The sequence below is a fragment of the Python bivittatus genome, unplaced genomic scaffold (assembly GCF_059951505.1).
Source record: "Python bivittatus isolate LINGU-HERP-01145 unplaced genomic scaffold, Pbiv_v1 ctg000220_np1212, whole genome shotgun sequence".
NCBI classification, from domain to species: domain Eukaryota; kingdom Metazoa; phylum Chordata; class Lepidosauria; order Squamata; family Pythonidae; genus Python; species Python bivittatus.
This window is the reverse complement of record NW_028277048.1, coordinates 24684798-24707679: the sequence shown is the minus strand read 5'-3', so window position 1 is coordinate 24707679 and position 22882 is coordinate 24684798. Positions and strand designations below refer to the sequence as shown.

The 22882-nt window shown below is 43.9% G+C and overlaps 1 protein-coding gene across 1 annotated transcript in view; it reads right to left on the bottom strand.

Moving 5' to 3' along the window:
• The window catches only part of ASIC1 (acid sensing ion channel subunit 1), a 176493-nt gene extending 174143 nt beyond the window's left edge, over positions 1-2350 (bottom strand). The window contains exons 1-2 of the mRNA XM_088138169.1: positions 1991-2350; positions 1332-1729 (exon numbers count right to left, since the gene is read on the bottom strand). Of these exons, the coding sequence (XP_087994295.1) occupies positions 1332-1696 (365 nt within the window). The 5' untranslated portion in view covers positions 1697-1729; positions 1991-2350. The remainder of the gene's footprint in view (positions 1-1331; positions 1730-1990) is intronic.
• Between the last annotated feature and the right edge of the window lie 20532 nt (positions 2351-22882).

The following is a 22882-nucleotide window of genomic DNA, read 5'->3' as shown; positions in this document are numbered from 1 at the left end:
GAAGAAAACAGTGGCCAACTGTTTTTATGCTGTTGCCAAGAAAACAACATGGATATATTCATTAATTCACTAGGAGTCAAGCCCAGTTCAAAGGAGAAGTTACTTTTAGATGCTGGGGAATTGCAATTCTCCCCAGTAGAGGGCAGTAAAATGCTGAGACAAGAAAGATGGAATAGGGGCTTTTGGGGGGCCTCTTGGAATCCTGACTCCGGAGTTCTTCCCTGTAGCCCTGAAAACAAGGAGTGGGCAGCCTTGGCTTCCAATGGCTCAGTTTCCTCCCAGAAGGGACTCTCACTATTGCTCCTGTACAGCTGATATCCAGGAAGCCCAAACTCTGATTTGCCCTCCCAGGCTGATTCGCGACTGACTACAGATCTCAGCTCCAAGAATCTGAACCCAGGAGAGTTCAAGCAGCAGACAACACTGGCTGCCTTGTGTCACGAATACAGTCAGAACAAGAAATAACAAGAACAAGAAATACTTGTGTACAAGAAATACTTGTGGCTCAATCCACAGCATGGGAGCGCATCACTTTTAAAGTGCATGAACAGAATAAAATAGGGAACAGGATCAAAGCAGGCACCATGGGGTCATATAGGACCCATTGCCAGAAGCAGGTGGCAGACAGCTGTTACAGTCATATGTATTGCATCTGAAAGGAGCCAAGGGCATGGAGCCACACGTCTGGCTTGTTTCAGGCTGTATACAGCATGGAGAAACGATGAAATGCAATGATCAATGGGTGGATGAAGAAGATCTGGCCATATTCAGCTGCAGAAACTCACTGGGTGACTTGAGCCAGTCACTATTTCAGCCCTACCTACCTTACAGGATTGTTGCTGTGGGAATCAAAGGGGCAGATATCCTGGAGAAAGGGAGGCTGTCAATATAACACAGACATAAACCACCTCCAAAGCCATATGAAGCCCATGTAGGTGACCAAATATATAAAGTCAAGTCTCCCTCAACTTGGCCTCTGCTCCTGCTGACTTCATAGATGCAGCTATGTAGTTTTCTTGGTGACAATATGGAAATAGTTTGCCATTGCCTTCTACCGGTGCCCCACAGACTGTCACCCAGAAACACTCTCAAATGTGTGTCAGATCACAGTATGGAAATATACATGTTGCACACTTCAGTGCACAGTCCAAATAGGTTCCCAACACACGCACATGCATGCGCACGCACAGACACACACACACAGTATCTCCCGTGATGGCTGCAAGTGTACCAACTGTTGCGTGCCAACCCAGAGAGGCTTTGGGACCTCTGGTTTTGCACTCTTGCAGGGCATGGGGAGAAGGGCTCCCCCTCCCCACACTTTGACCCACCTGCTGTTAAGCAGGGCGAGGAGCTCCCCAGCATGGTACAGATCATTCTTGGTCACTCGGCTGAAGCGGAACTCGTTCAGGTTGCAGAAGGTGATGGCTGGGAAGGTCATGTGGGTGGCAGCCACCTCGTCCAGCTTGGTGACGTGAGGGTAGCGAAAGTAATACTGGATCCTCTCATTGCAGACGAAGACCAGCACCGCCAGGGAGCCCAGGAAGCACAGGGTCCAGAAGAAGCGCTTGACGGAGAGGCGCTCGTAGGAAAAGATGTGGGACAGGCCGTGCAGCGTGGAACTGCTGGCGAACGCCTCGATGCTGACCGGCTGACCGTTCTCCACCTCCTCCTCGTCCACCTTCAGGTCCATCATGTTCAGAGCCGGGGCAGGCCAGGAGGAGCCGCGCTGTACGGAAGGGAGACAAGCGCTCAGGAGGCTTCTCGGGCCAGCCTGGCCATTATCCCAGCTGGGGAAGCTCTAAACCTAGCGCCCATTCCCTTCCCCAGCTATTGTCTGCAAGCGGGCGGCGCGGAGGAGATTTGCTCCAGGGCGTCCTCCTCCCCGCGCTCTCCCAGCGAGCCTCCATCCTCCGCGGCACTTTTAACCTGGGCTGGAGGGATCCTCCCCCTTCTTCTCCCCCACCCCCAACATGCCCAGCAGCCAAACCTGAAAGCAAGGCCAGCGGCGGCAGCCGGCCGTCAGTGCTCGGCGGCGGCGGCGGCGGCAGTTCGCCGGCTCAGCGGTTCGGGGCTGCTGGGAAGACAAGGTGGCAGGCAGGCGCGAAGACGCGGCTGGAGCAGCGAGCGCGAAGACTGCCCGGCTGAGGCGGCACCTGCCGCGGGAGGGCGGGGGATGGCGGCGGGAATCCTTCGCCTGCTGCTGCTGCTGCTGCTGCTGCTGCTGCTGCTGCTGCTGCTGCTGCTGCCGCTGCCGGCTACGCCTTCGCGCTCGGGAATCCAAGAAAGGCGACGGTCGCCGGAAAGCAGCCAGCGAAAAGACTCAGCGACCAGCGGCGGCGGCGGCTGCCTCTCCCCCAAACACATGGAGGCTCCCCGGTGGCGTGGCGAGAGAGGCCGTTGCCTGAGGCGGGGAGGGGAGGGGAGGGGATGAGCGGGCGGCGGGAGACAATCGCGCCTGGCTCAGAGGCAGGCGGGTCTGCGGGAATTCACTGCGTCCAGGAAGAGGGCGGCAGGGCCCAACTGCGCTACCCCGGAGTCCGGCGAGAGAGCGCCGGGTAGCGGCGGCGGCGGCGGCGACGGCGGCGCATGTGTGTGTATGTGTGTCCCTGTGTGTGCGCGCACGCCTGTTCGGGAGGAGGAGGAGGAGGAAGCGGCTTGGAGCCGTTGAGGTGCGGGTCTGAGATTGCAGGGTGGCTGTGTGCGCGTCGAGAGCGGTTGACGGCGATGCTGCATACAGATGTGTATGTGTGTGTGTGTGTGTGCGCGCGCGGCGCGCGTGTTGTCAGAGGCTCCCCTACTCCTTGAGATCAACATTTTGCTTTTCCCTGAATTAATGCCCAAGTTCCGCCTCGCCTCCCCCCGCCTTCCCCCTCCCTTCGCCCACAGAATCAAAGGCCGGATCCGCGCCATCAGGACGCGAGCCTTGCTCGCGCTGTCCGCACTGGCGGGTCCAGAAGGTATTGTCGAAGTGGTATTTCAAGTGGCAAAATACACGTCCAAGAAACAACTGACAATACTGTTACCATGTTTTAAAGGTCTGATCGTGCTCTTTTAAGGACAGGATTTGCTCCAAGTGTTCCGGTGTGGAACTGAGGCCAATTTTGGCTTTCCTGATCAGGGAGTATTCGAGAATGTACACTAGGTGCGACTTGTCACTTTACATGTACAGTGTTGCTTTACGTTTAATGCATAGATCATGTAAGCCTATGGTGTGTGGACATACTCTTAGGTTTCCACCCATGATTCCTTTCACCAGGCACGCTGTTTGTCCAGGCTCAGTCAAAGAAAGTATTCTTCACTCTAGCGCTAGTGACACCTTTTAAGTAAGCTGTAAATGAAATCCAGAAAAATGCCTCTCAGATCTCCATTCATCTTACTAGCAGAACTTCCCAGAAAAACAAAAATAAACAGACGCACACACAGAAACGTCCACTGAGAAGGAATTCAGCTTGCCACAAGTAAAGAAGCAGTGTCAATTGGGCCTAAGAGGCGATTTCATTCTATGACTGCATCAGTCTTTTTGTGCTAGCGACTTCTTAGCCCAAGCACGCCATTTCCCTTTCCCTGTCCAAAAAGTTCCTTTTATTCAGACATGAAAGTCAGCCCGTGATCAGCAACCCACTTCTTGATACTCTGTGTAGCGCTAGCATTTGTAAAGGATTCCTCTCCTCTGACATGCAAACAGACTTTTAAAAACAGAGCAGCTAGTCCCTGTTGAATTCCCTGCCTAGTAATGAGAAATGCTCTGTTTCGGGCCTTCGTTTCTGGTAACTGGCTAAGACTGTTTTAATGCTGGGGAAGGAGAGCTCCCCTTCAGGAGGTGACTGTGTCCTTTGCTATAGATTGATGCAGCAAGAGTCAGCAGTTTAGTGGAAGGAAAACACTGCCCAAGATCCTTGAGAGCACTTGATTAACTGCACCTTCTTCCCTGCCACTCAACCAGAGCTGTCATTAATGTGAACATACCATCAGGCCTGGTCTCGGTCCAGTGAAATCAATAACTTGAAAGAAACAAGGGGCTGGAGACAGAATTAGAATCAAGAGCACAGTGCCTGTGGATGAAATATACAGGCAAGTTCCCGTTAAAAATTTGGGTAGGTAGGAAGAAGAATTTGGCATTCTACTGCCACACGTGCTTCCTTGCGCAGTGGCATCTGAAAAAAGCATAAATGCGTGCAGGAACACATGGCTGTGGCCTTGGTTTCTTCTTGGTGCAGAGCTTAAGATATGTATTGCCACAAAGAATGTAAACAGCACCAGCCTTTTTGCACTTGAAAACCAGGACTACAATTTTGCATATCCCTCTTTTGTTTGGTAAAAACAGCTGTCTTCATTAACTAGACAACAAATATGTTCAGACTGGATTGAGAGGAGAACATCTGGGCCTGCTGTGCTGGGCAGCCTTTGTGCCGTAACTTGCAAAGCTGTGCACCAATTTTGGCTGCCTTTTTTTCATGACCCAGAAGAGGCAATCTAACGCTCACCCCACTCCTTGGTGCTTTGGCAGAACTAACCAAATCTATAAGGTTAGCTTTTGACCTGTCCCAGCTGTTGCTGCTGGAGCAATTTGAGAATCAAATAAATGCCATGATTTATTTATTATTCATTATCTATTTATTTATTATCTATTAATATTTATATGCCTCCCAGTAACAAATACTTCTCTGGATCGCTTGTAACAGCCAAAGGATAAAATGCAATTATTAGAAAGAAAGATTATAATGTGTCATAAAATGTGCAGAAATATTAAACGAATGAAATAAAACAAAGCCACCTAAGCTGTACTAAGAAATGAGTCACAGATTTGGATTTCAAATGAAGGGTGGAGAAGACCTGGTCAAATAAAAAATTCTTCACCCTGAAAAGGACATTTCATGTGCAGAGTGCCTCCTTCAAAAAGCCCTTTTCATAAGGAACTTGTGGCCTTCTAGATGTTGCTGAACCACAATTCTGAGCAACCCAGCCAACTTATTAAATACAATAAGTTGTATTTAAGCATCATTTAAAGAATCTTGTCTTAAGATCCAGGATTCAGTAGGATCCATATTCATATCTCTGCAGGTGTCAGCACCAAGCCAAGCTTAGCTGTGCTGGAAAGCAAGATTGGCCCTGATTTGTTCTTGGATCACCTAGAATTCCAGGACCAAAAACTGGAAGGACTGAGAAGCCAAAAATTGTTCCAGAAGAAGGCAATGGTATACTGCTGCTGTAACACCATGAAGGAAACTGCATAGGTGCAGTCATCCCAAATCAAGTTTGCCTCAAAGGCGCCTTTATTTTTAGATAATACGCGCAAAGAAGCAAGCATTTAGGTAATCAAGTCTCATCTGTGGCTTTTTGAAGTTCAGATAAAGAGATGGAATTTTGCAACTACGACCCAGGAACCATATTCCTCCAACTCAGCCTCAGTTTGGAGCTGTCCCTCTCTCTTTCTCCAACCATTAAGCCTCTTTCCATTTCAAAACTAAGAGCAGAGCAGAGTAGAGCAGAATCAAGAAATATGAGACTGAATTGAGCTTTCTGCCCAAAGAAAGTAAGCTTCCCAATTCCCAGCTTCCCAATCCTCCACTATGTTGTTTTCTGCACTGGACCAAGTTTCTTCTGATTACCCCTCAACATATTCAGGCAACCGCAGACTGACAGTCACTGAGAATTGAGAGCATATTGAGGAAAGTGGCTGCTGCATAGCTCAGGGGACGCAGATCATAATGAATCTTTTTGGGGAGGCAATCTTCAACTCTTTTGTTTTATGAATTTCATTCTGTTCCTTGCAGATAATCAATGGAGCCAAGAAAATGAACTGGGAACCAGGGAGAATGGTTGCTAAGGGGTCCCTTGGTGAACATAGCTGAGAAGCATGTGATGGTCCACTGTGAGATTAGATTGGGCTGCAGACAAAGTTACTTTACAGAAAAGTCCAGTTCCCCCCAGAAACCTCTAGCCTCACAGCTCTGAATTACAATATTTATATGTTCCCCATATTCTCTTTCCAACTCTGTGGGTGCTCAATTTAGATGACTGGTTACTTTTCCTACAATCTTTTATCAGAACTCACGAGGCCAGTAATGAGGTTGTAACCTTGAGAAAATTTGTGCCACAGTGCTGGTAATATGAATGGACCACACCCTACAAATTATATATACATTGGCTGGATCCACACATGATGCTAAGTCATTGTTTGTTTTAACTGTGGTTTGTTGAACATGCCACAGTAGCTTGGGTTCATGCTAAACTACAAAGTATAAGTTACAAACCATAGGGCCTGGATTCACACATAATTGTTAAGGCAAAGCTTAAAAAGCCACATCATGATCTGGTATGATGTATGAACCTTGCCAGTAAAGAAAAAATGAAGGGGGAAGGGACAAAAAACAGTTAAATTATGTTTAACAATGTATGACAGCTCCTCTCTTGCCACCTCCACCCCACATTAGAAGTGAGCTTTAATTCTAAATCTTATTTGCTTTTCTCAGAGGCTAGTAACAGGCTTGGAAGTCATCCCATAGATCGCTTCATATGTGCTTAACAGCTTTAAGGCCCCTCTCAGACTTTCATATCTGTGGGTGCTGGCTTCCTGCTCCCACATAAACAGCCTGTGTGGAAGGACCATTCAGCATGTACAGTAAATTAGCATCCACAGATTTGGGGCAAACTTTGCCACCTGCAATGCATGTCATCCTCAGTATCCACAGATCCAAAATAGGACTTGTACAGCTTGATTCTTCTTCTTTGCCTCTGGAACAAGTCTGCACATTCTGCGGTTACCAAAGGCTTTGAAATTAGTCAGTGTATAAAATCCATATTAGAGGGATTTGTGGACAGACTGGTTTCTAGTTCCAAAATGCCCTACTCTTCTTTAAACGAACTACCAGTTACAGATGTTTAATGAGCTGTATCCATGATTAATGTGAATCGATGATACAGTAAAGTCACTTTTGTTGCCAAATTAGTGAGATTCATACAGCAATCCTGTAAGAATGATTACCGTGATACCTCACTGGATAATATGTGTATGACTCTTCTCTATTCTTCTATCTTGTGCCATACATTTAATGAGGTTGATCCGGGTTGGAAGACATTGCCAGGCTTGGAATGGGATTCAAGTTCTTTCCTGTGCATTTTTTTTTCATAGTGAAAAAAGATAGCTGGATAATAAAACGGCCTTTTCTTTGTTTTGTGGGGAAGTCAGCTGTGCAAATTCATTTTAAACTGGAAGACCATTTTTTGCGTGTGGGAGTAAAAAGTGCACATACTGATGTCATCAATGTGGAGTACAGTGTGGAAAAGAAATCAAAGACCTATTTAGACAAGTCAGCTTTTCAGTATTAATTAGCAACCTATTTATGTACAAATTATTTGGTGGAAAGAAAATACTTCTATTATTAAACTGTCTTCCTTTTTTCCTAATAGAATTACATTTGCCATAACAGTAAGATTTTGAAACCTTGAAAGGAGTAACCAAATTTGAGGCGAACACTGATGCCATCAATTGCATACATGTTCCTTTACTTTCTTTCCTGGCCATCACTTAAAGTTTAAATTCCAAATCTCCCACCTGTCAGGAAGGAACTAAATGACAGGGCATCTCTTTGGCATACTAAAGCTCCCAGGTTCAGTTCCTGACATCTCCAGTTAACATGATCTTGGGTAAAGTGAAAGCCTTTTTCATATCGTGGAAAGGCGAATTGTAGGACCAGATAGTTTCCTGCGCTCGCAGATATGACACTATGTCAAATACACTGGATTGGAAGCCCTGAGTCCATTCATCAATATAAGACAGGGGAGAAAGACATTCAGCCATTAAGGTGGCTATACTGCATAGTCCTGCTAACACCCTGCAGTGAACCCATGATGGGTTTGCATGTGCCTATCAAGTGTGGGAAGAAATTGGAAGCAAAAGTTAAAGAGCAAACAGTTGGGTAAAAAAGCTATCAGAGAACCCATCCTGCATTTATGATGTTCCAGATTGTCGCCCCACTGACTTATGTGGTATGAGAGTAGGTGGGCATAGGACATGAAAGCCCTGTTGGGGACAGTATGGGAGGGATCTGTGAAGTCTCAGGAGATACTGATGTTAAGAAACAAACGTTCACAGTGATGGGTTATGGGGGTGTGTGGGGGGTGGTTGGAGGCAGTGGGCTGGCCATTCCAGGAGAAGGGAGACTTTCATGTTGCTGCAGGTGCCTGCTTCTAACCTATCTGCCTCCTTTCTGGGTCTGAGAGGTGGGGTTGCTAGACACCTTGGCCTCAGGCCATTGCTGCTGAATGGCACGTTTCTGTGGGGTAAGACCACATTCATTCACAACCTAGTGGTGGATGTGTGTGCAAGACCTGGCACACATCACTGAAATGATGCATGGTTGGGCACGGACATGGATATAACCCTGTCCAAGATTTACCCTCCTACATTTGATTCAGCAGCCCCAACGCCAAGGTCAGGAAGGTGATGTTTGGTGACACCTTAACTGGGACCAGATCTGCTGCTGAATAGATAGCCAGGCAGGATTGCCTGCATATGAAGTTGGGCCACAGGGTCAGACTAGGGCTGCTGGTTGTGTACTGACCACCCTGCTACCCAGCAGCAACCCTGCCTGAACAATCAGACCTCATTGCCAGGTTGGTGTTGGAGTCCCAAGGCTATTAGTAATAGGGGATTCAGTCTCTATGCCCTGAGTGTGAGACTCAGACAGGACTAGCATGGCAGGGGCTCCATGGTAACCATGGGCTTGTCCCACATGACTTCTGGGCCTGACATAAATAGGTAACCATATGTTAGTTCAGGTGTTGACCTCACAGCAGATGAGATGTGACCAGGAGTTGGAAGACAAGATCATCAGGTCAGATTATTATCTGGTCAATATGTGGATTATGCTCTATCTCTGCAAGGGTGGGGAGCCAATTAGGCCAAATTCACTCTAACTTGGATACCATTTGATTTGAGTCCAGCAAGATTAGTGAGGTTATGTCTTGAGAAGTCATCTGGGATTCTTTTGAACTCACAGAGTCTAAGGAAGCAGATAGGGGTTTTGGTAGCATAAGACCCTTCACTATGGGTTGGACCCAGCAACTGCATCTTGGAGAGGAAAAATGCCTCTTTAGTGGAGGGTGTAGAACTATCTGCCTTGATGGAGGCAGTGATGCACCCCTCCTAGCAGGCTATGTCTCAAGCCAGCAATTTTAGACAACTTTTGCCCACTTTATAGTCTTCTCTTTGGGGGGAGATTTTTGGAGAAGATAGTCTGGCTTCAACTGCCAAATAGCCTAGATGAAATGGATTACCTAGTTCCCTTACAGTCACAGTTCAGATTTGGACATGGTCACTCCAGTCTATCATCTTCATCAGGATCCAGATGAAGGGAGTGCACTTCTAGTCCTATGGGACCAACCTCTTGGTGGCATTGGATACTATAGACTATGGTATTCTGGACCACTTGTGAGGGTTGAGGGCATCATTTTATGGTGGTTCTGCTCCTTCCTGAGTGGGCATTTCCAACTTGTAGTTGTGGGGGAGGAATAGTTGAGCTTGTACCTATTACAAAGTGGGGGTACCATATGGTTTGGCTCTCTTCCTGATGTTATTTAACATCTACATAAATCCATCAGTTTGGGGTGAGTTATCATCTGAATGTTGATTATATTCAATTATATTTCAATATCCAGGCAAAGCTGGAGATAGAGTGAAAGTTAAAGGTTAAAGGTTGTGAGGGACTAGATGGGGCAAAAAAAAAAAAAAAATCAAACTGAGTGACAGAAGATGGAAGTGCTGTTCGTAGATGAACAATATTTCCCCCATTTTTTAGATTAATTCTAGAAGGGTCACACTCTTCTTAAAAGACCAGGTCTGTGACCTGGGGGCCATGGAATGGGAACCTTTGCACAGCTTCAACTGTGGGGAAAGACAAGGGGAAAAGAGTGGTTATGCGATTTGGATAACCTGGAAGTAATGTGTGCAAGAAATGTATACATATGCAGAGAAAGTGTTCTTTGCTGAAATACCATTCCTCTTACAATTTGAGCAAAAATTAGTCCCTGATGCATTGTGAATAACCACAGCACATAAGGACACTTCCTTCACTTTTAAGTAAATGTTTGTTTCATTATAATTCTTTTTAAGAAAAGTCCTGTTTGTTTTCTGGAAGAGGTTTGCCCAGATTGAGACTGGAGATTTAGCATAGTGCAGAAACTATGGAAGAAATTCAGAAAGTAGGAAACCCCAAATGCTCAGTCCTCCTGCAGCACTGGGAACTTGACTAAAACAAGAAAGTGTGGCAAACAGTGACAAAGAAAGATCAGTGGCAAAAAGCCTGAATAATCGTAACCATCTGTGCACAAAATTCTGGATGGAGGTTTGGTGCCTTCCTCAGTAGATGTAAGGGTGCTAACTCAGTAAGAGTACTGTATGATTCTGTGGTTTACGAGGACAGAACACTTCTGGGTAGTTGCTACACATATTTAAAAGCATGGCTTAGGAGCTGTTCAATGCTCAACAGTGTAATGAAATTGTCAGCCCTAAGCGGCTGATCAGAATCATCATAGTGAAATCAAAGCACTTCGTGTTAAAAAAGTGATAGACTGCAGTTGATCACTGGGATGGAAGAATATCCTCCTCTGTGACTGAGTCAGAAGTCTGATTAATTGTCATATTTTCACACACCCCAAACCATTTGATTGACTGAAGCATTGCTAATTAATTGAAAAGGAGCCGAGAGATCCTAGTTTAAATAGACACTTCCTATACAAGCCCAATGGGAAGATGTAAGACCCCATGAGAAGAGCCCTCTGGAGCAAACCAAAGGCCCATTTAGTTCAGCATTTGGTTCTCCGAGTGGTCACCCAGATGACAAAGTCCACATGCTGTCATTGAGTGCAGTAGTACCTCCTCTTACTCAAGTTCCCAGCAATTGATATGTAGAGGTATGGTGCCTTTGACCCTGGAAAAAACATATTTCCCTTAAATGCATGCTATATATGACATTTACACAAGTGGGCTGCTGCTTGTGCAACAGGATTTAATTTGCCCCTACAGCTCCCGGCATACTATGCAAAGCTATTCCAGAAAGGTTCTCCTAACCTCTGGATGAGATTTCAGGTGTACAGGAGACTGTAATGGAGTGGAGGAATGATCCTCCAAAAGCGCCTTTTCCATTTATCTAAAGCAGGGGTAGGCAACCTGCAGCCCATGGGACACATGAAGAACCTGACCCAAGCCTCCCAAGCCCCTGAAATTGTGTCATTAAAATTGCGTAGCAAGTCATAGACAAAATTGCCATTTCTCATTCTCTTATCTTGGAAAACAAAACAAAACAGAAGTGTGCTGTAGGATAGGGTTAGCATACTGGAGATGTCTCCCCCAATCCAAGAGGAGTTTCTGCACCTCTGTTACATAGTTGGGCTATTGTTCTGCTTACTGTGGCCATAGTGTCTTCAGTGAAAAACAACTCAAGTACAACCTACAGCAGCTGAAAAGTTACCTACCTCTTATTTGAAGTTCTCTAAATTAGCATCTCTCACCACATCTTATGGCAGTGGACTCCTAACTCCATGGTATTCTATGCTGGAGGTGACCTCTGGTTCAGTGCTTCTGAGAGATAGAGAGAGAAAGAAGTCTTTATCCACCCTTTCCTGGCCATACAGGTAGTCCTTGCTTAAAGACCATTGTTTAATGATGGTCCAGAGTTACAACAGCCTTGGGAAAAGTGCTTTGCGACCCCCGCAGTCATGTGATTGTGATTTGTAAACTTTTTTGTGGTGGTAAAGTGAATCAGGTGGTCATTAAGCAAAGCACATGGTCGTTAAGCAAATTCCAGCAAAAGCATCCATTGGGGAAGCTGGATTTGCTTAACGACCACCTGATTCACTTAACAACCATGTTATTCACTTAATAACCACCTGTTTTGCTTAATGACCATTGTAAAAAAGGTCATAAAATCAGCTCCAATTCACTTAATGACCAAATGCTTAGCGACCTAAATTCCAGTCCCTATTGTGGTCAGATAGCGAGGACTATCTGTATACAATCACCCCTTGTTTTTGTTTCTTTTCTCAGTGAAGAAGTTCTGAGAAGTATAGCCTATTCTCTCAGGGAAGGTTTCTCAGCTTTCTGACCATTTTGGTTGTCTTTTTTTCCACCTTGTTTAATTTTACAACATTCTTTTTCTGCATACAAGTTTGCAGCTTATAGTATATGCTTCATTCTTTTCCAGTACCACATAATATATCATTTTGGCCGCTCCTTCCAGTATCTGTACATAATATTTCCCTTCTCTGATATTGTTTTGGTATTGTTCCTGTCCTTTCCATGCGTTTTCAACTTCCATGTGATTTTGTCATGCATAGATGAGCAATCAGGGATATGTACATAAAAATGCTAACAAAGACAAGGCAGAGGGGAGCCATTGCTGACCTTCACTTATGAAATAAATTGTTGAAGGTTCTTTATTTTTCACAGATGACAATTTTCATGTTTCTTTCCTGCAGCTAGTTTTTCTCAACTCTGATATTGTCAGCCCTATAAGGTAGACCAGGCTTAGAAACCAATGCCATGTAGGTCAGGACTACTTTTATTGTAACAGCATCTTGCAAATCTGAATGAGCTTTCCCCTCCCTCACTTTATCTTCATGTGAACTAGGGAGGGCTTGTCTGAGATATTTTCTCAAGTTGTTTTCTTGGCCTGGGCTCAAGCCCCACTTATCTAACCATTGCCTTGGTAGAGGTTCTTCCTGCCCTTCAAGGCCATTCCTTATGTCCTCTATCAATATATACTGGGATACATTGGCTGTGTGGATCCCACTGTGCCAGGGATAAGAACCAAAACTTCCTCAGTCATTCCTCAGCAATGGTGATGTTGGCCAGGGCTGCTGGGTTTGAGTTCAACTTCTGGAGGACCACATGTTGCTCATCCCCTCTAAACACTGTATTCTAGTTTACCTGCTCTCTTGAGACAGCACTGCCATGTTATCAGTTTATGTATTATGTTGGTTTTTCCCCCCTTTACTTTGCATGAGGGGTGATATCTGATTAAGTTAACATCACCTGTCAGTTGCATTTTCAATATGCACAATGCCTTTTGATTGTTGTCTCCTGACAGAGACATCTGAATTACTATATTTGGCTTAATGGGTAGGGATACCTCCTCGTTTACGGCACAAATTTAAAACCTCACTGCTGTAGTTCCTTATGTATGGTATACTGAAAGTATTATGTGAATTCTCGTAGATGAATTCAGTGGCATGAGAGCCAGGTCCTATTTCCACTGCTGCTGAATAAGGGAGAGTTCTGGGACTCAGGGGCAAGAAGGTGGAATCATCTATCACTGATTTTCCCTACTTTGTGGTCTCCCAGACGCTCCACTCAATCGCTTACCGTGGGGTGACTGATATTTCCTTTTATAATCTGCTATGCCCATACAGCCCTTTCTTTTATGACTTAAGGCAGGTCTTCTATTCCCCAGCACACTGAGATTGTGCTGCTGAAATTCGGTGTCAAAATGACCGAGGTGGGGTGGTGCTGTTTTGTCTTCTTTTCCCTCCTCCAAAATTAAGGTCCACACAGAAGCAGGAAACTACTGGGAGGCAATCGGCTTCCCTCCCTACCCTTATCATCCCCCCAAACTCTGGAAAAGGGCCCCACATTGTAACAGCACATTGCAGTAACAAGAATCAGGGGCAAGTTTGGGTTCACTTTTTCTGGGTTTGGGGTGGGAATAGGAGATAAAGTTAATAATGAAAGTGGTTTGCCTGCCAGAGGCTTTTGCTTGCACTTCTCCAGAAACACACCCACACCCACACCCACACACACGGCTCTCCAGCCTTTCTGGTGATGTTGGGAGACAGTTGTGGGCTCTGACCTCTCAAATCATGTTCACTCATGACTTAATGGCCTCAGACTACACCATTTCTCTCAAATACAACTTCCCAAGGGACTAAGTGGCCAACTCAGCACTCCAGAGACAATCTGCCATTATGAACAGCTTTAACATATGGAAATTGGAGAATGCTAAGGCAGAGGAGGAGAACCAGTGTGGTAGAGTGGTTAAGGCACTGGGCTAGAAACCGGGAGGCTGTGAGTTCTAATCCCACCTTAGGCACGAAGCCAGTTGGGTGACTTTGGGCCAGTCCCTCCCTCTCAGCCCTAGGAAGCAGGCAAGGGCAAACCACTTCCAAAAAACCTTGCGAAGAAAACTGCAGGGACTTCTCCAGGCAGTCGCCAGGAGTCAAGGCTGAGTTGAAGGCTTGAAACAATGGTGAACCAGTTTGGCGTAGTTGTTAAACTGGGAGGCTGTGTGTTTTGGTCTGCCTTAGGCATGAAGCCAGCTGGTGACCTTGGGCCAGTCCTTCTTTCTCAGCCCTAGGAAGAAGAAGGCAAGGGCTAACCAATTCTGAAATCTTGCCAAGAAAACTGCAGGCACTTGTGCCTGCAGTCCCCAGGAGTCAACAATGACTCAAAGGCACCAAAAAAAAAAAAGGGCAGAGGAACCAATATTGGATTGTTTCCCTCCCTCCCTCCCAAAAATGCAGTCTAGTCCCTTCTGTTACTGTAGATATGCCTCAATTTTCCTGTGTCAAATTCTGATCTCATTTGATTGGCCTCCAACCACTCTGTGTCTGAAGCTGCCTACATCCAATACTTCACAGTCATCAGTATATATAGCTACAGTATTTTTGTGGTTTCCCTGACTGCACTATTATGTGGATGGCTCAGAATCTGGTATTGCACACCCAATCCAGCAAGATAGCCTTGGGTGCATGTAAGAAAAGGCCTAGGAAAATCTTAAGGGCTAATTGAGCATGATTTGTAGAGCAAAGAACAAGGGCAAACCAGGATTCTAAGTAGATGGAGACTTATTCAGCATCCTGTATAATTCCCACACAACTCTATTGTGAACGCCACTGTCTGATAATGATTATTGTCTGCATCACCTAGATTTTCAGTACATTCACACAGAATCAGCTCCAAACCTATGTGATCTTGCCCTATCAGCTGTGTTCAGCATCTAGGCTGATGTACTTTTGGCATGGCTACAAGTGAACTGAAGTCCCCATAACACTAGTCCTTGTTGCGAAACACTACAGTTCTGTGGAGCTGGTGAACAGTCCATTTCCCTATCTGCGTGAAGTTTTGCTTTACCCAAACTCCTGGACTCAGCTCTCTTAGTGAGTCTCCAAGGGGAAAGGTAGCCTGATGGCTTTTCAGTTCCCACTCACAGGACTTGCTTGGATTTTTAAAACAAACAACCAGTTAAATGATACACAGCATGACATTGCCTGGAGTATGTACAAGTGTGGAATTGGGGTGTGGGAGGAATTTCATTACTCCAGGACTTGAGGCAACTTGGGCAGGACAATGATAAAATGATGTTCTTTGCCTCTTCTTCTCAGCGTGTCAAGATCAGCAAAAATAAAGATGATAGCAGATTGTCTTCAAATTACATTTGGAGATTGGGGAGTGAAACAGGTAGCAGGATAGAAGCATCCTTTGTTTGTCTTTAAGATTCTGTTACAAGATTCTGTGTTTTTACTACAGCTACCTAACATATTTCCAGTTTCAAAACATCATATTTCCCCATACCTTCCAACAACTGCTGGAAGATTAATCAATATAGAATAAATTGATAAATAAACAATATCTCTGAATTTTTCTTGACATAGACTAGTTTTTCCCTTGCATGGAACTGACAAAGCATTTGACCAGTGCTTAACAAATAGCAAACATAGTTTTCTCTATGTTGTCTTTTCAGCCATTTGTGCAAGGCCACTTAGGGAAATTCAATAAAATAGGAATCAGCACCCAGATTGTCAATGAAAATCCAACAATTGATATCTCTCCTGCTTCCTTGTTGTGGTTATGGAGTCTGTCCATTATATGCAGCCCAAACTCATACTTTATTTCTTGTCTCCAATCCTTCCTCCCTTCACTTAAATGCTGACACTTCTTTTTCTAAGGAATAAATGTGTAAACATTTCCCACAAATGGTACACCTTAATTAATCTTATTTGACAAGGCTTGTCATTGATTAGGAGCATATGCAGCAATGAGAGTCAGATTTTTCCTGTGGTTATCCCTGTGAGAGTCAAGCTAGAGCAGAGAAGGAAAGGAAACAAAGGAGACTAGAAAGTGGATGGCTGTGAGGTCAAAGGTTGCCCCTCACCCTAGTTATAGCCAGTAAAATCCTGGCCACATTCCTCCTGCCTTGTTAGGCATCTTTTATTCTGAGACCCAAGGGATGAGCTGGAAGAATTTATGAGGAGAAGACAACAGCTAAGGGTGTACAGTAAATGGAAAACATGTTTTGTTTCAAATCTGAATAAACCAGTGTGTTCTGGAGGTTCTATCAAACCAATCAGAATCAGCTGCAGTTTGGCAGAAACCAAAACCTGGAACATTTCAGTGGTTGCTCTAGGTTTTACACAAAAAAATCTAGAGGCATCCCAAAGTGATTTTATGGGGTGAGCAGGACAAAGTTGGTTCTCTTCCCCACTCTCACATGGAATGGCCTTCCAGTCTCCTAGCTCCCAGTCTTCCCATAGCTTAGCCTAGCCTTCCTTCCCCTTCCCAGAACTTCACTAGGTCAGAACTTCATTAGGCACAGCAATAAATATCAACTCTCCAAAAACTTAACCCTGCATTCAGTATAAACAGAAGCTTCATGGACTGAACGTGGATAGATGAATTGGTCTACTGCAGACAAAAAAAGTAATTTATGTATGGAACATCTGCCTACTGCTGAACTGGGAGAGAGAGAGAGAGAGAGAGAGAGAGAGAGAGAGAGAGAGAGAGAAATCTCGATCCCAGGGTTTTGCTCTGAACCATTCTTGAGAGTTGGAGACATGCTCCAAGTTCACATATGGTTCTGTCTGACCTGAGAATCACCGATTCCCCCCCTTGCCAGTGTCAACCTATCTGCTAGTTCCCTCTACTCTGTATTTTCTCTGTCCTCTTGCTCTTTGGACATGGAGATGTCAGATATATTTTTCCTTTCCTCCCTTCTTCCTTCCCATTGTGGGAGATTGGATGCATTATGCCCTCCATTTTCATTTCTTTGTCATATGGAACTGAAGTCAACCCCCTTCATTTTTTATATATATAATTTTTATTAAGAATTTTGATTATAATAGTAAAATCTAATACAAATTAAACTTAAAGAAAAGAAAATAGAAAGGAGTTAAACGTGCAAAAAACAAAAAGAGAGAGAGAAAAAGTATGAATATAATAAAGAAAGAGAAAAGAAATATATAAGCAAGTGACTTAGAACCTTCATCAGAACAAGTATAAACACATTTAGTAACTCTTCACCCCCTCTAAGATTACAAACATTTATCTCTTCATCCCATATCCTATTTCTTATCTATAAACAAATCCATAAAACATCATCTTTTCAGTCCTGGTGTCAGCAGAAAGTCCATAAAGGGTTGCCAGAAGTAATAACGTATCTTGTTTTAGCCTTGATCAAATAAACCAATTTTATATTCCTTCCTTTTACTTCTAACAGTCTTAATCTTTAGTTTACTTGAATATTGTCATAGGATTTGATTTCTCTTTATTTCTTCTTTGTCCCATCACACAGAGTTCTTCACAGAGTTCTTCAAGGCTTTAACAAGCCACTTTTACAAATCCAATAGGAAAAAAATATCCAGGTCATTCTCTTGGGTTATCATTTGTATTTCCCTTTTAAATTTTAAAAGCCACTTTAAACAGAAACATCCTTTTCTAAATCATTCTCTTGGCTTGTCAGTTGTAAATCCACTTTCGATATTGTCTCTAACTTGTCAGCTAAAATTTATTCTACATTGGACTTTCCTTCATTAACATCTTTTGGACATAGTCTATCCTTAGAAGCAGACATCATTACTGACATTGTTGATACTGTGGCTACTATTTTCTGATTCCATTCTTCAAAAATCTCATTCAGTATTTTTATTGTTATAATATTTTGCAAAACTTTACAGGCTTGTAAATCTTTTCTCTACCTAAAAACTTTAGTCCCCTCTGGTGTCCAGTTTTTGAAATTGTGAAATTGCTTATCTTTGTTATGTCTTGTAAAAACCAAATCAGAATCTATTTCCCATGAGAAACTGTCTGTTCTTTATAATTAATTCCAAAATCTTATTGTAAAAGTTTCAATATTCCAATTTTATCTGGACCCTTAGTCCATTTATAACTTTCCAAGGTCAAAATCTTATTTAGCTTTTTGCTGTTTATTTCAGATTTTTAAAATTCTTTAAGCTTATGATTAAAATTTTCTTTCATTCAGGATTGAAGGCAGATTCATCTGGCATTTTCCAACTTATTCCAAAGGTCTTTAATAGCTTAAAAGTGACATTTTAAAAGTTTCTGCCATGGTTGCAAGCAATATGGCTAATTTCATTGTCTCCTGGCACTCAAACCTGCAGAAAATGGTGTCCTGTGGTCTCCCCACAAGAAGCAGCTCTCCGGAGCACATGTTGGCAATCTCCTGTCCTCTCCTTATCCGGAGAGCTTCCAAGGAACCTGCCTACTCACTGGTCCCTTGGTCTTTGCTGAGGTTGTCAGCTCTGCTTTCATAGAGCCATCTTCAATTCGCCATACCTCCTCTGAAAGTCACCTGAGGTAAACCACCTTCAAACCTCCCTTCTCCTCCTTTCTGCCTAGGGATTTCAGAAGCAGGGGAAATGTCTACTTGTTCAACTGAAGGCAGAGAGAATCCCCACTTTCAGGCCTTCTGCCCATCCCTTCCTCCTCATGACAGACAACAAGATGGAGGGGGGGGGCGGTGTTCTATCTTTTTTGCTACATAGCTCCCCCAATCCCATAATTCTCCTCAGCTTTGAATGGGGCAGTCTCTGCCTCTCATTAGTCATACAAATATCTCCATCTCCATCTCCTTCCCCAAACCATTCCCATTCTCCCTCAGAATCAGAATTGCTGGCAGGTGTCAAAGCTAGAGGATGTGACCAGTCATGTGAGTGGAGCTTGTGATGGTGTTGCAAATGGAACTGCTCAGGAGGTGAGGGGTATGTATGTCACCTGCTGTTTGCCATGATCATTCCATGTCTAGGTAGCACTTCCAATGAGTCAAATAGTGTAGTCTATTCCTCCTGTGCTAGGCAGTGCAGGGTGGTTTGCAGAAAAACTGGGAGGCCTCTGGAACAGGGGAGGGCTGGGAAGCATTTAGCAGCAGACATGGTGGCCTGAAATGGTGACATCTGAGGAGACAACTTGTATTATTATATGCAAACATAGCCATAGGTTAAAGATTAAGCTAATTGTCTTGTGATAGTTTACATAGCAATGAAGGTATTGCTTTAGGTTAGCATTTGTTCTCTCAGTTTCTCCATCTAACTGTGGGTGACGGGCTGTTGAACCTAACATTCAATACTTGCAGTAGAGTTTTCCCCAAATGTGCCATGAATTGTGGGCATTTATTAGAAATGAGATGTTTGGGCAAACATGATTTCAGAAACCTTCTTGATTAAATAGACCAGCTGTCTCAGGAACAGAGGCAACGCCATATCAGGGAATGAAATAAGTTATCTTACAACAGGTATCAGCTACTCTCAGAATGGCATGCAGGTCCTTGACATGTGGGAGATCAGTAAAGTTCAAGGAAACTGTGCCCCAAGTCCTTTGTGAGGTGAAAAGGAATGCAACAACCCATCTGGTTTGTTGATGAAAGGCTTTGCATGGCAACAAGCATGACAAGAAATTGGCATAGGTACTGACGTCATGGAGAAGAAAATGAGTCATTTTAATTATTTCCAAATCTGTAGCTGGGTGGCTGCTATGGAAAAACTGCAAGACTTCTTCCCTTAAGGAGGGAGGAATGTATAGCTAGTCATGTGGTGCATTTCTCCTCATTCTCAAGAAAAGGGAGAAGGAAGAGACAAGGAGTTCCCCTAAAGCAGGGTTCCTCAACCTTGGCAACTTTAAGACGGGTGGACTTCAACTCCCAGAATTCCCCAGCCAGCAGGGGTTAGGGTTAGGGTTAGGGTTAGGGTTAGGGTTAGGGTTACCCTAACCCTAACCCTAACCCTAACCCTAACCCTAACCCTAACCCTAACCCTAACCCTAACCCTAACCCTAACCCTAACCCTAACCCTAACCCTAACCCTAACCCTAACCCCTGCTGGCTGGGGAATTCTGGGAGTTGAAGTCCACCCGTCTTAAAGTTGCCAAGGTTGAGGAACCCTGCCCTAAAGGTAATCTATCCAAGCCTACATATGCAGGTATTGCTTTTGCTGGCATTTGGTTGGATAAGGAATGCTTCCAGCTTCAAGAGTCTCACAGGGTGGGCCAGGTGTCAAAGGGTGGGGGCAAAGTTTTCTAGGTACAGAACAGAAATGCAGGGAGGGTCATAAGTTAAGAAATCTGGCTGACATGTCAAAGCATATGTCTGCTTGCTTTACAAGCTAAGAGTGTAAGAGATAAAAAAGGTAAAACAAGAAAAGAATTGTGTACACCTGACCAGATGCTGTTTGAGTCTGTGAGATGTTTGTAAATGTTCCAATGCTGAAAGACTTCTTTGATGGCTAAAATCTTCTTGTTAAGAGCATCATAGTTCCTTTTAATTGGAAGGGGATGCCTCAAAAGGAATGTACAGGGGAGAAGGTTGCCTTTCTTTGCAACAGATTGAAAACATACAGCCCCCAAGGTGAAGTCAGAAACATCAACCTATTCAACTGGTAGCATCTGGATGATAGAGGATGGGAGGAGAACTGAATGCCTGCTTGATTAGACAAAAGGGTGGTTGTACATCAGACTCTCACTTAAAGGGAATTCAGTAGGATGGTTAGCTGAACAAAATAAGAAACACATTTACAGCAAAAATGCTACTATGTCTCTGATAGTGGAGGTGTTCCCAAAATAGGATATATTGTACTTTAGCTAGATCCATTCTGGATTCCTTTTAAGGAAATATGTTGGACCAAATAGTCCAAAACAGGAATATCAAAGACATATTTCTCTTCCCTAGTCTAGAGTTTGTAATCACATACCGTTTTGAAGGACTGTCTTAATCTGTTCAGTGTAGAGACCAGTATCACAGAATAAATAAGCAAATCATCCAAATAAATAGCCTTAGAATAATCCAAAAGATCTTGAAAAGTGGGATTTACAAATTGCATAAAAGATTAAGGGACCAGACTCGGCATTACCATATATTCAAATTTCCTATAATAAATATCAACAGTAGTTAAATATTCATGCCCCTCTTTCATGTTAACTCCCCTGAAACCAAGGTTGGTAAAAATGATTGCCTCCTGCAGGCATTCCAAAGGTTCAGAGATGAGAGGAAGAGGGTAGTGATCTCTAATCTTCAGAGACATTAGACCTGGACATTAGACATTAGAGCATTAGACAGTTATGAGAGCTACCAGGTGTGGCAGATTCTGCCCCACTTGCTAGGCTAATTGATTCATCATCTGAGTTAACTGGTCCATCTGGATCACCGTTCAGTTCTGACATTGGAGCAGGGCACTGCAACTTCAACAACAGCAGTGGGGCTGCAAGAGGGTTTCTAGCCAGTGTTTGATTCTGAGACTGGAGTGTGGTCTCTCCTCCCATGGTGCAGGGAGTATGAATAGACTGATCTTGCGATCAGATTCATGAAGCACAGGAATAGATATCTGCCCTCCAAGAACTCAACCTCATATTGAACATCAGTAAAAGCTTTACAGACTCACCAAGGCTAGATAATTTGGCTTTTGTAGACAAGAAAGATGTCATATATACATAGAATATCTGTTTACTGAAGAATTCTAGGAATTACAGAACTGTATCTATACCTATACTTAGTGGATATATGCACCTACACCTACACTTATACCTATACCTATGTATGCATGCATTCCACTCCAGAAAATCCTAGACATTTTCCACCTACCCATAGGGATCAATGGGCTTTTGGTCATTCATTTCATGGGCGTGAGAGCTGGAGATACCAATTCCCTGCTGACAGAAAGACACAAATTCTTTGTTTGGCTGAGAATTACTGATTACTATTTTGTCAACTTCAGTCCTTACACTCGGTGCAAAGGGTACTGAGTGCAAAGAGGGACTGGCCAGAAGCAAATCTCTGACCTTTCCATCTACTGGAACTGACGACCCATCACATTGCAGCAGAAATACAAGCTGCTGCTGCAGCTGATGCTTTCTCTGCTTCTCCATTACAGAATGTAGCATGCCTCCTGATTGGATATACAGAAGAACCTTTTCTTAATTATCTCAAATATGTTGGTAGCTGAAATTGCTTGTTTAATGGACTCTGATGGCTGGAGGCTACTAGCTATTTATGTGCCCTACTCTGTTTGGGGTTGAAGAAAATAGGTTGCAGTTTGAATGTGGCAAACAGTGAAGAAACAGGTATGAAGGCTCCTTACGCAAAGCGCATGAGGTGACACAAATCTATGTCAGGTCCTGGACTAACCCTAATCCTTCAGGTTGTAAATATGGGATGAGATGGTCAAGTTATTAAGAATCTTAAACTATGTGACCTCTCGCCAGTATTTCAAAGCAGTAAAATTCATATTGTACCAACACATCTCATAAGATCTGAATTTTCTTGCAGCCTAGCAAGTAGAAGATCTGATAGCCTCTTAGATAGTTCCATTATATGAAAAGAAATTGATGTTGTCCAGGGGCAACATTACCAGTATTTGTCTCATCCTTCATGCCCATCTATCCTTGGTCAAATATGGTATTGGTTTGTGTGTATCTCAAAGGCCCCATCAATATTTAGAATGCAATCCTTGGTGGTGACTGTTGCTCAAACATTCTACTGCTTCTACAGCTATCCATTTGGAAGAATTTTGCCATAACTACACAAAACTAAGCAAAACCCATTAGTGTAACTGTCCATATTCACCTTAGCTTTCTCTGTTGCTTCTCTCCCCCCTTTCTCTTCAA